Genomic DNA, 13,571 nt, shown 5'->3' with positions numbered 1-13,571 from the left:
TTTATTTTATTATCTGTTCTTATTGCTGCTGGAAACATAAATTTCCCAGAGGGAGCCATCCCAAAGGGGTCAATAAAGTCTAAGTCTAAGTCTAAAACATTATTGTCAAGAAATGCTTAAGGTTGACTTCCCGTTTAAGATTTAACAATTAAAATTTAATGGATATTTTAGAAATTTTGTTTTTGTTTTGTATGCCTTTTTCTACAATATATAGGCACGTATAAACATATATAAATGTATTTATTTATTTAAATTTTGATGAATCTGTGTAATGCGGTGGCATGACATATGGGAAAAAAAATGTTATCTTATTCATAGGATTTTACAGTACTTGTGAGATAAAGGTAATATTCTGCCTCCCCCTGTGTTCAATTATACTTTACCTCTCTGACAGTGTTGATGCAAAACAGATCATTATTACCTTACAAGGTTACTTTGGAAATCAGGGGTGGGCAATTAATTTACCAAAGGGGCTCCATGAGAACCTGGGAGTGCCAAAAATTATTTGACACAATTTGAATTAGTTCACACAACTTTTTTTTTTTTTTGCTAGAGCAGTTAATGGGCTCAAGCGTACGGCAGTAATCCGCTCAGAAACACACTCAGGTAGAATTTGTGGGCTCACCAGGAGGCAGGCGGTTGACACTGCAGGTCGGCCGCAGTGTGGTCCAGTTGCAGCAGCACCTGGACAGCGGTGAGCTGAGTGGACGGCGCCGTGACGGGACAGCAGTGGTAGTCCAGAGACACCCGCGTCACCGTGCCACTGCGCTGGCACTCTGCCGACAGCAGAAGAGGAGCCCGGGCTGGATCCTGAGAGGACATCTGCACGCACATTCAACACAACATTACTATTATAGGGCCTTAAAAGTACTTCATGCAAATATACTGTTTCCTCGCTTATCACAAGTGTTACGTTCCAAGAACCACCCGTGATAATGGAAATCTGCTTTAATTAAATAAAATAAAATAAAAAAAAAATCCGTTAACTATATATATATATATAATTTTTTTTTCATTTTGGTATGATTTTTACTTTATTATAAATGCTTTTTTATTCAACATATGTTCTTTTTTCATTTACATTCATTTTTTACATTAAAAGTATACACATTTTTTATTTACTTATTACAGTATACAGCACAGTACATATTTATTTCATTTATGTTTTTTTTTGTTTTGGTATGATGTTTAGTTTATTATGAATGCTTTTTCATTCACCATTTATTTTGTTTTTTCATTTATAGTATTTTTTTTCAATTAAAAGTATGTTTTTTTTTTTTTTTACTTTTATACAGCACAGTATATAATTTATTTATTATATATGTTTTTTAGTATTGGTATGATTTTTAGTTTATTATGAATGTTTTTTCATTCATCATTTGTTTTTTTTCCATTTAGTAATTTTTTCATTAAAAGTATGTTTTTTTTATTTACTTATTACAGTATACAGCACAATATATCTTTTTTTTTTATTTATGTTTTTGCATTTTTGTATGATTTTTAGTTTATTATGAATACTTTTTCATTGATCATTTGGGTTTTTTTCAATTTACAGTCATTTTTTTCCCATTAAAAGCACTGTTTTTTAATTTACTTATTATACAGCACAGTATATATAATTTTTCATTTATTATATATGTTTTTTAGTTTTGGTATAACTTTTCGTTTATGATGAATGCTTTTTCATTCATCATTTATGATTTTTTTTTCATTTAGTCCTTTTTTTCCCATTAAAAGTATGTTGCTTTTTTAAATTTACTTATACAGCACATGATATATATTTTTTCATTTATTAAATTTTTTGTGTTGGTATGATTTTTAGTTTATTAAGAATGCTTCTTCATTCATCATTTTTTTCCCCATTTACAGTCTTTTTTTTTTTTAATTAAAAGTATGTTTTGTTTTTTAATTTACATAAAGCACTTTTTTATTTATTTATTATATTTTTTGTTTTGGTATGATTTTTAGTTTATTATGAATGCTTTTTCATTCATCATTTGTTTTGTGTTTTTTTCATTTACAGTCATTTTTTTTCCATTAAAAGTAAGGTTGTTGTTTTTTTATTTACTTATACACCACATTATATATTTGTTTCAACTATTATATATTTTTTTTGTTTTGGTATGATTTTTAGTTTATTATGAATGCTTTTTCATTCAGCATTTGTTTTTTTTTCCATTTACAGTCATTTTTTTTTCCATTAAAATTATGTTTGTTTTTTTAATTTTCTATCTCTGGAATGCAATGTCATGGAGTGATGGGACAGACACCGTTGGAAAGGTCTCGTCCCCGGTTGGACGTAGGGTTCGAGAGATACGGCCGTGCAAAGACCAACAAAATAAACAAATCAAATAGCCCGTTTATACATTTAAAAAAAGTTTAAACATGAACCCGCGATAAACAAGGGAACACTGTGTACATTTAAATGCTACGAGACATGAGATAGGAACAACATGGTGGCCAATGAGTGTGCAGTACACAGTAGGATTGGATGGAATATCAGATTGCCGCTCGTGACCTGATACTTGAGCAGTCCAACGTTGTAGTAAGAGGCCTGCGGGTTGAGTTCAGCTTCCCGCTGCAAGCACACCTGCAGCGCCTGCATGTTGAACCAGAAGTCTCGGGCGTCCGGGTCACTCTGAGACGGATCACTGTGTGCAGATACAGACTGTTTGTATTGAGCTGCACGATATGACAGAAAGCAGATACTGTAATTCCTTGACTATTACGGGTTATTATTTTTGAGCTGGATTATTATTCTGTTTTGTTCATGTTTACAATATTGACAATGAAGTGATCGACCACAGGAGACTGGTTACTTGTAAAGTAGATCTTAGGTAAAAAAAAAATAAAAAATAAAAAAAAAAGGTTAGGCACCTCTACTCTAAGGAGTAGAATTGCCCTGAATGTAATATAATACTTTTGTTTAGTGACGCTCTATGAATTATGTTGAACGTGACAAAGGCTTTGATCATTCATGTCATCCTTGAAAACGTTCTATTTCATCAGATTCCGTCATGTTTCATTGTAATTACATACACCAGCAACCCATTGAAAAGAACTACAAATCTGCTGGCCATAGTTAGTGGGTGTTTTTGATTTCACAACTCATTGACCAGGCAGCGCTGAATTTAGACGTTGCACTTCCCATTGATGTATGAAAAAAAAATGTAGCTGACGCCATTTAACATTTATGGCGGCATACATCGTGATTTTACTAATCGATTTTTGTGGTCAAGGAGTTAAAACGCTAAATGACCTGAAGAGAAGCTTCTGATTGGGTAAGAAATGGTCGATTCTGGAAATGTTGACCAGTCGGAAGCTGAGCACAGGGATGTTGGGGTTTGCTGTGAAAGCACGGGTGATGCCTGCTGGGAAGGACATGGTCAGGTCGCCTGTGATCTTCACAAGACACCTAGAGGAACAACAAAATGTTTTTTTTTTTTGTTTTTTGTTTTTTTTAAATAAGTGTCAAATGTAACAGCAGAGAAGATGTAAGATTCACATCATCTTCAATGAATGCTCACTGATTGTGTTGTCCCCCCTTGAAGTACGCGTTGATGTACTCGGTGATGGCCGCTGCCACGGGCCAAGCGTCCTGGATGCTGAGGGAAAGAGGACTGGGGCCTCGGGAGAGGTGCACTTAAAATGATGTAGAGTCACATAAAGTACGTCATGGTAAAAGGAGTTTATAGGAACACTTGGCGGAATACATTTTCTTAGTGAAAGTCAAACAATAAGCATTTAATCAAACCCAAATATGGAAAGTGAACATCTTACATTGTCTTGGTGGGTGGTCCTGGAGCGGGTAGGGCAAAGGTGAGGCTTGTCCCACCCTAGCAGGGCTGGGGGCTCGGTTCTGCCCTCCCCATTCAATGTCCCTGGATTGAGGCCCCCACTCACTGGGGCTGGAGGAAGATGAGGAGGTGAGGGAGGGGCTGGGTTCCGGCAAAGGCGAGGAACACAGCGACCGTGACTGAGATGAGAGGATAAGAAAGGGTCCACATTTAGCGGGACTTGAATGCTACACGGGGCCTGTAACAATGGACTACAATATAAAGAGATCCAATGCAATAACATCAAATGTGTCGACTGCACAAGCACAATGATGAACATTGTTTTGTTACCTGTATAATTCTCTGACAGTGACAATGAAATCATTAGTATCTTTATAAATGTTTTAGAGCAATGTGAATGTCCTGTTTCAATAAATTACAGGTTTAAAAAAAATAATAATAAAAAATAATAATAAAAAAAAATAAAAAATAAAAAAAAGGATCCTGCTGTATATGACCAAAACACTTGTTCCTAAAAGACACATTACACTTACTCTGTCAGTACCGCCGAGTCGACCTGAGCTCCTTTTGGTCCTGTTTGCCCTGGAAAGGGCAGCTGTGACCACATCAGCTGATTCGTGTCTAAAGTTGTGTTTGGTACCTTACAAAGACACACAAAGAGACTGAGTCTCAATTCATACATACAATGAAATAGCAGTACATTTGTCTTTAAATGGGAAGTGAAACCCGCAAAAATGGCTTGACAGTAATATGTTGTATGCAGCATGGTATTCTGGTTAATATTGCATTAGTGGAATATGAGTTAAGCAGCAAAATCCAGTGGTTTTTATTAACATCAGAAGATGGCCATTGTGCCACTTGCTGTGAAAATGACATCACAGTTGCTCAGGTAACAACCAATCACAGCGCAGCTTCAGAAAACAGGTGATCTATGATTGGTTGTTGCCTGAGCCCTGAGCAACTGTGATGTCATCTTCAGTCAACAGCAAGTGACAAAATGGCTGCCCCGAGATGGATAAAAATGGTGGATTTAATTGATATTCCACAAATGTAATATTAAATCAGAATGTCAGAATGTTTAGACTAGTGGCATATAACATATTATTGTCAAGAAATGTTTAAGGTTGACTTCCTCTTTAAAATTGGAATTCCTTTTTTTATAGTAAAACAGTGGCTTTTTGCTTCAATTTCAGTACAATATATGTGATTTGATATAGGTCCAGGAAACCCATCATACCCTTGTGAGCGATGCTGCTGCACGGTAGTGGGGTGTTGATGTCCAGGCAGTCTTGGTCTTTGTCCGTGGAGAAGCACAGATCCTCCTGCGGGCCAGAATGTCTGGTGAGTGGGGGAGCGTTTCGACGAGGTTCGCTCTCTGACGCTCGATGTTTTCTCCTCTCTCCTACAGAATCTCCCTTTCCTACTCCTGCTTCACTTGGTTTGGAAATGCTCGGCTGTCCAGAGGAGCCCTCGCTAAACGGGTTATGAACAGAATTCCAATGCATGACTTCCTTCTTTGGCTGGGATTGGGCAAAGGATGCCGCCTTGTTATCAAATGGGAGCCTGTTGTTGTTGGTGCCGCTAGCATTGCTATGTGGGGTTACTCCTCCTGCTGCAGCCAGTGATGTCTGGTGGGTGGGGCTGCCAATCATGGTGATTGCAAAGGGGTCATCGGAAGAGACAGGCGGCGGTAGGCTTCGGTCTCGTTTTCTGTCTCTGTTTTTACGATTCGACGAGGTTGATGAGGACGAGGAGGAAGAAGGGGGCGGGAGCGTCTTGGTGTCGGCGACAGGCATGGAGAACGGATCCCCTCGCACGTCAGTAGCTCGCCCTTCCTTGGTTGGGCGTGGAGGTTGGCGTGGCCAGGCGTCCCCCAGGCTTAAGGTCTCCTTTGTGGCGCTTCCGTCGAAAGCGGCGAAGAACGGATCCTCGGGGTGATGTCGGCAGTTCCACGCTGTCGACTCCATTTCCGATGAGGGGAAGGACTGCTGGAAAGCGGGGAAGCGCACGGAGGAGGAGTCGGTGTCTGACCTGAGCCGAGAGGAACGGGACGTGCCGATGGACCAGGCGGTCACGGGGTCATCCGGACTTTGAGCAGGGGAGGGGTCACGAAAGACTGAGAGGAAAGGGTCAGTGGGTCGCCCACGTGATTGTGTTGGTTCTTTGCTTTGCGGAAGAGGAGGCCACGCTGCCCAGCCGACTGGCTCAGGGGAGGGGCCAAGTGGCTGAAGGGACGGCGAGTCTAGACCTGAGTCCTCAATGTTTTCCGGCGAGGAAGAGTCTGATGAAAAGGCAGCATCTGATGCAAAATAAATAAATAAATCCCAGCAGTTAATATAAGTAAATGACCAAAAATGTTTATTATTACACTTACATTCAGAGGCACCAAAGGAACTTTGTTGTTGGAGCTGCTCCCGACCACTAAAGCTTTTGAATTTGAAGGCTGTTTCAAGAGGCGGTCCAAACAGACTGTCGGTACCAGATGCTGTCGAACTCAACCTGTTAAAGAGAAAATCATTCAGTAACAGTTAAGACTCTGAAGTGCCTTTAAAAAGGTGAAGTTCAAGACTAAATGTTTATTTACAATAACATGTTCAATGCTTCCCCATTAACCTAAACAAGACTAGAGATCGACCGATAATCGGTCGGGCCGATAATCGGGGCCGATATTTGACATATTGGTACATATCGGTATCGGTCTGTTTTATTAATCTGACGGCCGATATGAGCGATCCATTTAAAACTCCGTCTTTTCGCTTCGAATGCAGCCCAGAGCGTCTCTGTCTGTTATGGAGTCCAACTCCAGCAATGTAACGCCCATAGCAGCATTTGATTGGTTAGCCGTGCAAGAGCCAGAACCAATCAGTAGTGTATGCCTGTATCACAGTAGCCAATCACACACGCACCCACGTACACAACGCGACAGACACATGCTTCGAAGGTAAGTTAAAAGAGAAGAGACTCCGCCGATCGTTTCACCATGATAAGCTAAACACATTGAATTATGTTGTGTATTAAATGCACTATATGAATGGAGCTGCATTGCCTTGCATTGAATCCCCGCTAGCTAACAGTGGTGTGTTCAGCTTAGCATGTAGGCTAACACCCAGTAGCTAATTCGCTACTTGAACTACTCGGGGAGGGAATCACACACATTTTCACTTAATTAAGTAAATAATGTTTGTTAGAAAGGTTCCAAATATTAACAGTTGTCATTATTATATTGTCTAGTTCCATGTTAAGAGTAGAGTAACGTCATTATATTTACCTCTCGTGACGCACACATTGCATTCTGGGTCACGTCCATTACTTGTTGCATAGCGGTTATTATGCAGTGAGATGCCACAATGACACTAAATAGCGTTTAGTTACTTTATATTGTGTTTATTTGTCGCACTGGTTTGCCATTGTGTGCCTTAAGCTTCGACGTCGATTTGATTGACAGCTCGTTGTGCACCTCGTTAAAGTCCGCTCCGTAACAAATTAAGTGTCTCAAACACCGTTTAACTACACGAACGTGTCCTCTTCCGTATGTTTGGCATTAGTAGAGAAGTGCACTAAAGTATAGTGTGCTTATTTGCTCGTTTTGTCTCTCTTTTCACGTCATGTCTGCCGTCATTTGGGACATTATCCTCTCAATGGATGCCACTAATATGTAACATCTACGGCCGTACACGGCTGCAATTAATGTTCAGTGATGTAATTTCGTTACGTGCATCATACTTTGAATAATGAGCTCATGTTTGGTGTGTTGTATAACTTTCTCGTGTGTTAGTAACTATTCATGTGGACAGCTAAGATAGTGCTTGTTAATGTGAATTAGCAATGTTGCAGCCCAGTTATTACTTAGACAAGTACATCTGTGCCATTAAGTGATACAGTACAGTACAGTAGTGAGAGAATAGTGTGCCCATATACACACACGTGTCTATAAGTGTAAAACACATTAAACAGCAGAAACTGGCAGCGGTCCACCGCAACAATGTCTGTTTAACCAAGTTATTCTTACTATTATTATAACCAAGTTATTTTACTCAACCCTTTTTCTGCGTTGATTGGGGCATCCTAAGTGGCAGTAAACTACATGATGAAGTGTCTTTTGACAGTTCTCTTGTAGAGAGGAGTAGCATGATATTGCTGTTCTCGATTTAAGATCCTCAGCTTATCAAAACTGTCTATATGGTAACAATAACAATAATCATAATAAGGTCTACAAGAACTGTATGGTGTTCAGGGATGAATAGTTTTTCTCATGGAATTTTTTTATTTATTTTTGCTGTAGTAATAAGTAATGCCACAGCTGATGCACATTTTGAATGACAGGGTTCCTCCTATTACTTCAAAATATAAAAATATAACATTTATAGAATAAAACTACAAGTATCCCAAATGCTATAAAAGGTAATGTCACATTGGCCCCCACATTTAACTCCCCCCGCCACCAACGTCTTATTGCAGATAGAAGGATGTAAAATGAAAAGTGTAGTGTGAGAATCCATTGTAAAGAACGGTTAGGGTTTGCATTATTCAAAAATTTGGTGCCAACATTTTAACTTTTACTGCAAATGAATATCGGCTTCAAATATCGGTTATCTGCCTCCTTGACTACCGATAATCGGAATCGGTATCGGCCCTGAAAAAAGCATATCGGTCGATCTCTAAACAAGACATTTATTGCGTTTGTGGATAGGTTAAATTAACGACCGCTACGGCTCACCTGTTTTCTGGGTTTGGTCATGTGATGTTTGAAAGCTGAGTCGTTAGGCACTGTGATGTCGTTTTCGGTCAACAGTAAGTTGAAAATTAAGATTGTTCAATAAAGTTTGTTTAAAAAAAAAAAAAAAAAGGGCAAAATGGCCGCCCACTGAGATGGATAAAAACAGGTGGATTTTTTTTGCTTCATTCATATTCTACATACACAATATCAATTATAATACTAGGGGTGTTAAAAAAAAATCGATTAGGCAATATATCGCGATACTACAGCACGCAATTCTCGAATCGATTCAATATGCAGCCGAATCGATTTTTTAACATCCATTTTTGATGGAAAAATATTCAACAAAATGTCTAACTTTCACACCTTAAGCATGGAAGAATGTTATATTAATGGAATGGAACATTAAGCCTGAATATTTTATTTCAACGCTGTTCAAACATGAAAAATGTCAGTGGCTTACAGTTATAAGACTGAAGTTTCAGATCAATAAATAATAAATTTTCATACAAATCTTACAGTGCCCCTCCGTGAGCCGGCACCTTAACGTGGTGGAGGGGTTTGCGTGTTCCAATGATCCTAGGAGCTATGTTGTCTGGGGCTTTATGCCCCTGGTAGGGTCACCCATGGCAAACAGGTCCTAGGTGAGGGGCCAGACTAAGAACGGCTCAGAAGACCCTTATGATGACAAATATCTTTGGAGAAGCGTTTCCCTCGCCCGGACGCGGGTCACCGGGGCCCCCCTCTGGAGCCAGGCCTGGAGGCGGGGCTCGCTGGCGAGCGCCTGGTGGCCGGGCCTGCACCCATGGGGCCCGGCCGGGCATAGCCCGAAGAGGCAACGTGGGTCCCCCTTCCCACGGGCTCACCACCGGTGGGAGGGGCCAAAGGGGTCGGGTGCAGTGTAGGCTGGGTGGCAGCCAAGGGAGGAGACCTTGGCGGACCGACCCCCGGCTACAGAAACTGGCTCTTGGGACATGGAATGTCACCTCTCTGGCAGGGAAGGAGCCCGAGCTGGTGTGCGAGGCCGAGAAGTTCCGACTAGACATAGTCGGACTCGCCTCCACACACAGCTTGGGCTCTGGTACCAGTCCTCTTGAGAGGGGTTGGACTCTCTTCCACTCTGGAGTTCCCCATGGTGTGAGGCGCAGAGCAGGTGTGGGCATACTTATTGCCCCCCGGCTCGGCGCCTGTACGTTGGGGTTTACCCCGGTGGACGAGAGGGTAGCCTCCCTCCGCCTTCGGGTGGGGGGACGGGTCCTGACTGTTGTTTGTGCATATGCACCAAACAGCAGCTCAGAGTACCCACCCTTTTTGGAGTCCTTGGAGGGTGTGCTGGAGAGCGCTCCCTCTGGGGACTCCCTCGTCCTGCTGGGGGACTTCAACGCTCACGTGGGGAATGACAGTGAGACCTGGGGGGGCGTGATTGGGAGGAACGGCCCCCCTGATCGGAACCCGAGCGGTGTTCTGTTATTGGACTTCTGTGCTCGTCACGGTTTGTCCATAACGAACACCATGTTCAAGCATAAGGGTGTCCATATGTGCACTTGGCACCAGGACACCCTAGGCCGCAGTTCGATGATCGACTTTGTAGTCGTGTCATCGGATTTGCGGCCGCATGTTTTGGACACTCGGGTGAAGAGAGGGGCGGAGCTGTCAACTGATCACCACCTGGTGGTGTGTTGGCTCCGATGGTGGGGGAAGATGCCAGTCCGACCTGGCAGACCCAAACATATTGTGAGGGTTTGCTGGGAACGTCTGGCGGAATCCCCTGTCAGAAAGAGTTTCAATGCCCACCTCCGGCAGGGCTTCTCCCTTGTTTCGGGGGAGGCGGGGGACATTGAGTCCGAATGGGCCATGTTCCGCGCCTCCATTGTTGAGGCGGCCGATCGGAGCTGTGGCCGTAAGGTGGTCGGTGCCTGTCGTGGCGGCAATCCTCGAACCCGCTGGTGGACACCAGCGGTAAGAGATGCCGTCAAGCTGAAGAAGGAGTCCTATCGGGCCTTTTTGGCCTGTCGGACTCCGGAGGCAGCTGACGGGTACCGGATGGCCAAGCGGAACGCGGCTTCGGCGGTTGCTGAGGCAAAAACTCGGACATGGGAGAAATTCGGTGAGGCCATGGAAAACGACTTCCGGACGGCTTCGAGGAAATTCTGGTCCACCATCCGGCGTCTCAGGAGGGGAAAGCAGTGCACCGTTAACACTGTGTATAGTGGCAATGGGGTGCTGCTGACCTCGACTCGGGACGTCGTGAAGCGGTGGGGGGAATACTTCGAAGACCTCCTCAATTCCACCAACACGTCTCCTCTTGAGGAAGCAGAGTCTGGGGACTCTGGGGTGGGCTCTCCTATCTCTGGGGTCGAAGTCACTGAGGTGGTTGGAAAGCTCCTCGGTGGCAGGGCCCCGGGGGTGGATGAGATCCGCCCGGAGTTCCTAAAGACTCTGGATGTTGTGGGGCTGTCGTGGTTGACACGCCTCTACAACATCGCGTGGACATCGGGGACAGTGCCTCTGGATTGGCAGACCGGGGTGGTGGTCCCCCTTTTTAAGAAGGGGGACCGGAGGGTGTGTTCCAACTACAGAGGGATCACACTCCTCAGCCTTCCTGGTAAGGTCTATTCAGGGGTGCTGGAGAGGAGGGTCCGTCGGGAGGTCGAATCTCGGATTCAGGAGGAGCAGTGTGGTTTTCGTCCTGGCCGTGGAACAGTGGACCAGCTCTACACCCTCCGCAGGATCCTCGAGGGTGCGTGGGAGTTCGCTCAACCAGTCCACATGTGTTTTGTGGATTTGGAGAAGGCGTTCGACCGTGTCCCTCGGGGAGTTCTGTGGGGGGTGCTTCGGGAGTACGGGGTGCCGGACCCCTTGATACGGGCTGTTCGGTCCCTGTACGACCGTTGCCAGAGTTTGGTCCGCATTGCCGGCAGTAAGTCGGATTCGTTTCCGGTGAGGGTTGGACTCCGCCAAGGTTGCCCTTTGTCACCGATTCTGTTCATAACTTTTATGGACAGAATTTCTAGGCGCAGCCGAGGCGTGGAGGGGTTCCGGTTTGGTGGCCTCAACATTGCATCTCTGCTCTTTGCAGATGATGTGGTGCTGTTGGCTTCATCAGGCCGGGGCCTTCAGCTCTCACTGGAGCGGTTCGCAGCCGAGTGTGAAGCGGCTGGGATGAGGATCAGCACCTCCAAATCCGAGACCATGGTCCTCAGTCGGAAAAGGGTGGAGTGTCGTCTTCAGGTCGGGGATGAGATCCTGCCCCAAGTGGAGGAGTTCAAGTATCTTGGGGTCTTGTTCACGAGTGAGGGTAGGATGGAGCGGGAGATCGACAGGCGGATCGGTGCAGCGTCTGCAGTGATGCGGACTCTGTATCGGTCCGTCGTGGTGAAGAAAGAGCTGAGCCAAAAGGCAAAGCTCTCGATTTACCGGTCGATCTACGTTCCAACCCTCACCTATGGTCACGAGCTGTGGGTCGTGACCGAAAGAACGAGATCCCGGATACAAGCGGCCGAAATGAGTTTCCTCCGCAGGGTGTCCGGGCTCTCCCTTAGAGATAGGGTGAGAAGCTCGGTCATCCGGGAGGGACTCAGAGTCGAGCCGCTGCTCCTCCGCGTTGAGAGGAGCCAGCTGAGGTGGCTCGGGCATCTGGTTCGGATGCCTCCTGGACGCCTCCCTGGGGAGGTGTTCCGGGCATGTCCCACCGGTGGGAGGCCCCGGGGACGACCCAGGACACGCTGGAGAGACTATGTCTCTCGGCTGGCCTGGGAACGCCTTGGGATCCCACCGGAGGAGCTGGTTGAAGTGGCTGGGGAGAGGGAAGTCTGGGTTTCCCTCCTGAAGCTGCTGCCCCCGCGACCCGACCCCGGATAAGCGGAAGAAGATGGATGGATGGATGGATCTTACAGTGTACATGTATAAGTTTACTGAATGATATTTTTTAAATCGGAGTAAAAAAATCGCAATAATCCACTTGTAAATTCATATCGGGATTAATCGGTTATCGAATCGAATCGTGATACGGATCGAATCGTCAGGTACTAGGCAATTCACACCCCTATATAATACAGTGTTTAGAGTACAATGAATTTATTGTAAATAAGAATTTTGATTTGAGGTCCCCTTTAGGAAACGCCGAAGGTTGAGTGTTCTTGCCAGAGATGAAAAAAGTACTGACATTCTCTGCTCGAATAAAAATACAATTACTTGTGTAAAAAACAACTTTGGTAAATGTACTCATTCAAATAATTACTCAAGTAAAAGTACAAAAGTACAGGCTGTGAAATGTATTTGGGGAAAAATAAAATGTATTTTTACCGTATGTTCCTCCTCCGTTAATTTGAAAGATATAGCTCGTGGAGCAAAAATGGGGCTACGTCGGCTAATTGCTTGCATCCTTTTTACAGGTTGTTCTAATCTAGCCAATTGTACATCATGTGACCGTGTCGTAGAGCCAATCACAAGCTGAGATGTAGGGGATTATGTGCAACGCTTCATACGACTGGCGGAGCCAGGAGACATTGACGGCTGTTTTTTTCTTCCAGGTCAAGTATTTTAATCCCGTTCATGCATTTAAAAACAAAAGTAACGACCTTGGTTTGAAAATGTATCGAGTAAAAAGTACACATACTTATGTTAATGTAACGGAAAAAAGTAAAAAGTAGTCTAAAAAATAAATACTCAGAAAAGTACAAAGTACTGAAAAAAACTACTCAAGTAAAGCAATGAAGTATGTATTGTTTAATCATGTTGTTCAAATTTGTCCATACCTACTTTGTTGATTTAAATCGTAAATAGAGTCAAATCTCGAGATTTCAGTGTGGTGTTACTATGAACACCAATTCATTGGTGACACATTTAAGAACGCCAAAACAGGTCAAGACATAAGACAGGAGACAAGAGTATCTCACCTGCCATGAACAGGACTGGAAGTTGACCTGCGAAGGCCTTCCTGATCACCATCTATAATGATAACACACTGTGTGACTCAGCTGCATACATGTTCAGAGCACTGAAGGGATGCCAGAGACGTCGACTAGTAAAACTAGACATGTTCTCCGTTAAAGAAA

At 43.9% G+C, this 13,571-nt stretch overlaps 1 protein-coding gene across 1 annotated transcript in view; it reads right to left on the bottom strand.

Annotated features, from left to right (window-relative positions):
* Positions 1-13,571, bottom strand: part of fcho1 (FCH and mu domain containing endocytic adaptor 1) — a 39,296-nt gene that overhangs the window by 2,208 nt on the left and 23,517 nt on the right. The window contains exons 17-25 of the mRNA XM_077534932.1: positions 13,413-13,464; positions 6,172-6,296; positions 5,035-6,096; positions 4,331-4,437; positions 3,781-3,976; positions 3,528-3,642; positions 3,260-3,415; positions 2,519-2,651; positions 626-822 (exon numbers count right to left, since the gene is read on the bottom strand). Of these exons, the coding sequence (XP_077391058.1) occupies positions 626-822; positions 2,519-2,651; positions 3,260-3,415; positions 3,528-3,642; positions 3,781-3,976; positions 4,331-4,437; positions 5,035-6,096; positions 6,172-6,296; positions 13,413-13,464 (2,143 nt within the window). The remainder of the gene's footprint in view (positions 1-625; positions 823-2,518; positions 2,652-3,259; positions 3,416-3,527; positions 3,643-3,780; positions 3,977-4,330; positions 4,438-5,034; positions 6,097-6,171; positions 6,297-13,412; positions 13,465-13,571) is intronic.

Source organism: Festucalex cinctus, chromosome 10 (assembly GCF_051991245.1).
Source record: "Festucalex cinctus isolate MCC-2025b chromosome 10, RoL_Fcin_1.0, whole genome shotgun sequence".
In the NCBI taxonomy this organism is placed as follows: Eukaryota; Metazoa; Chordata; class Actinopteri; order Syngnathiformes; family Syngnathidae; genus Festucalex; species Festucalex cinctus.
Note: the sequence above shows the minus strand (reverse complement) of the source record. Positions and strands in the feature narration are given on the sequence as shown.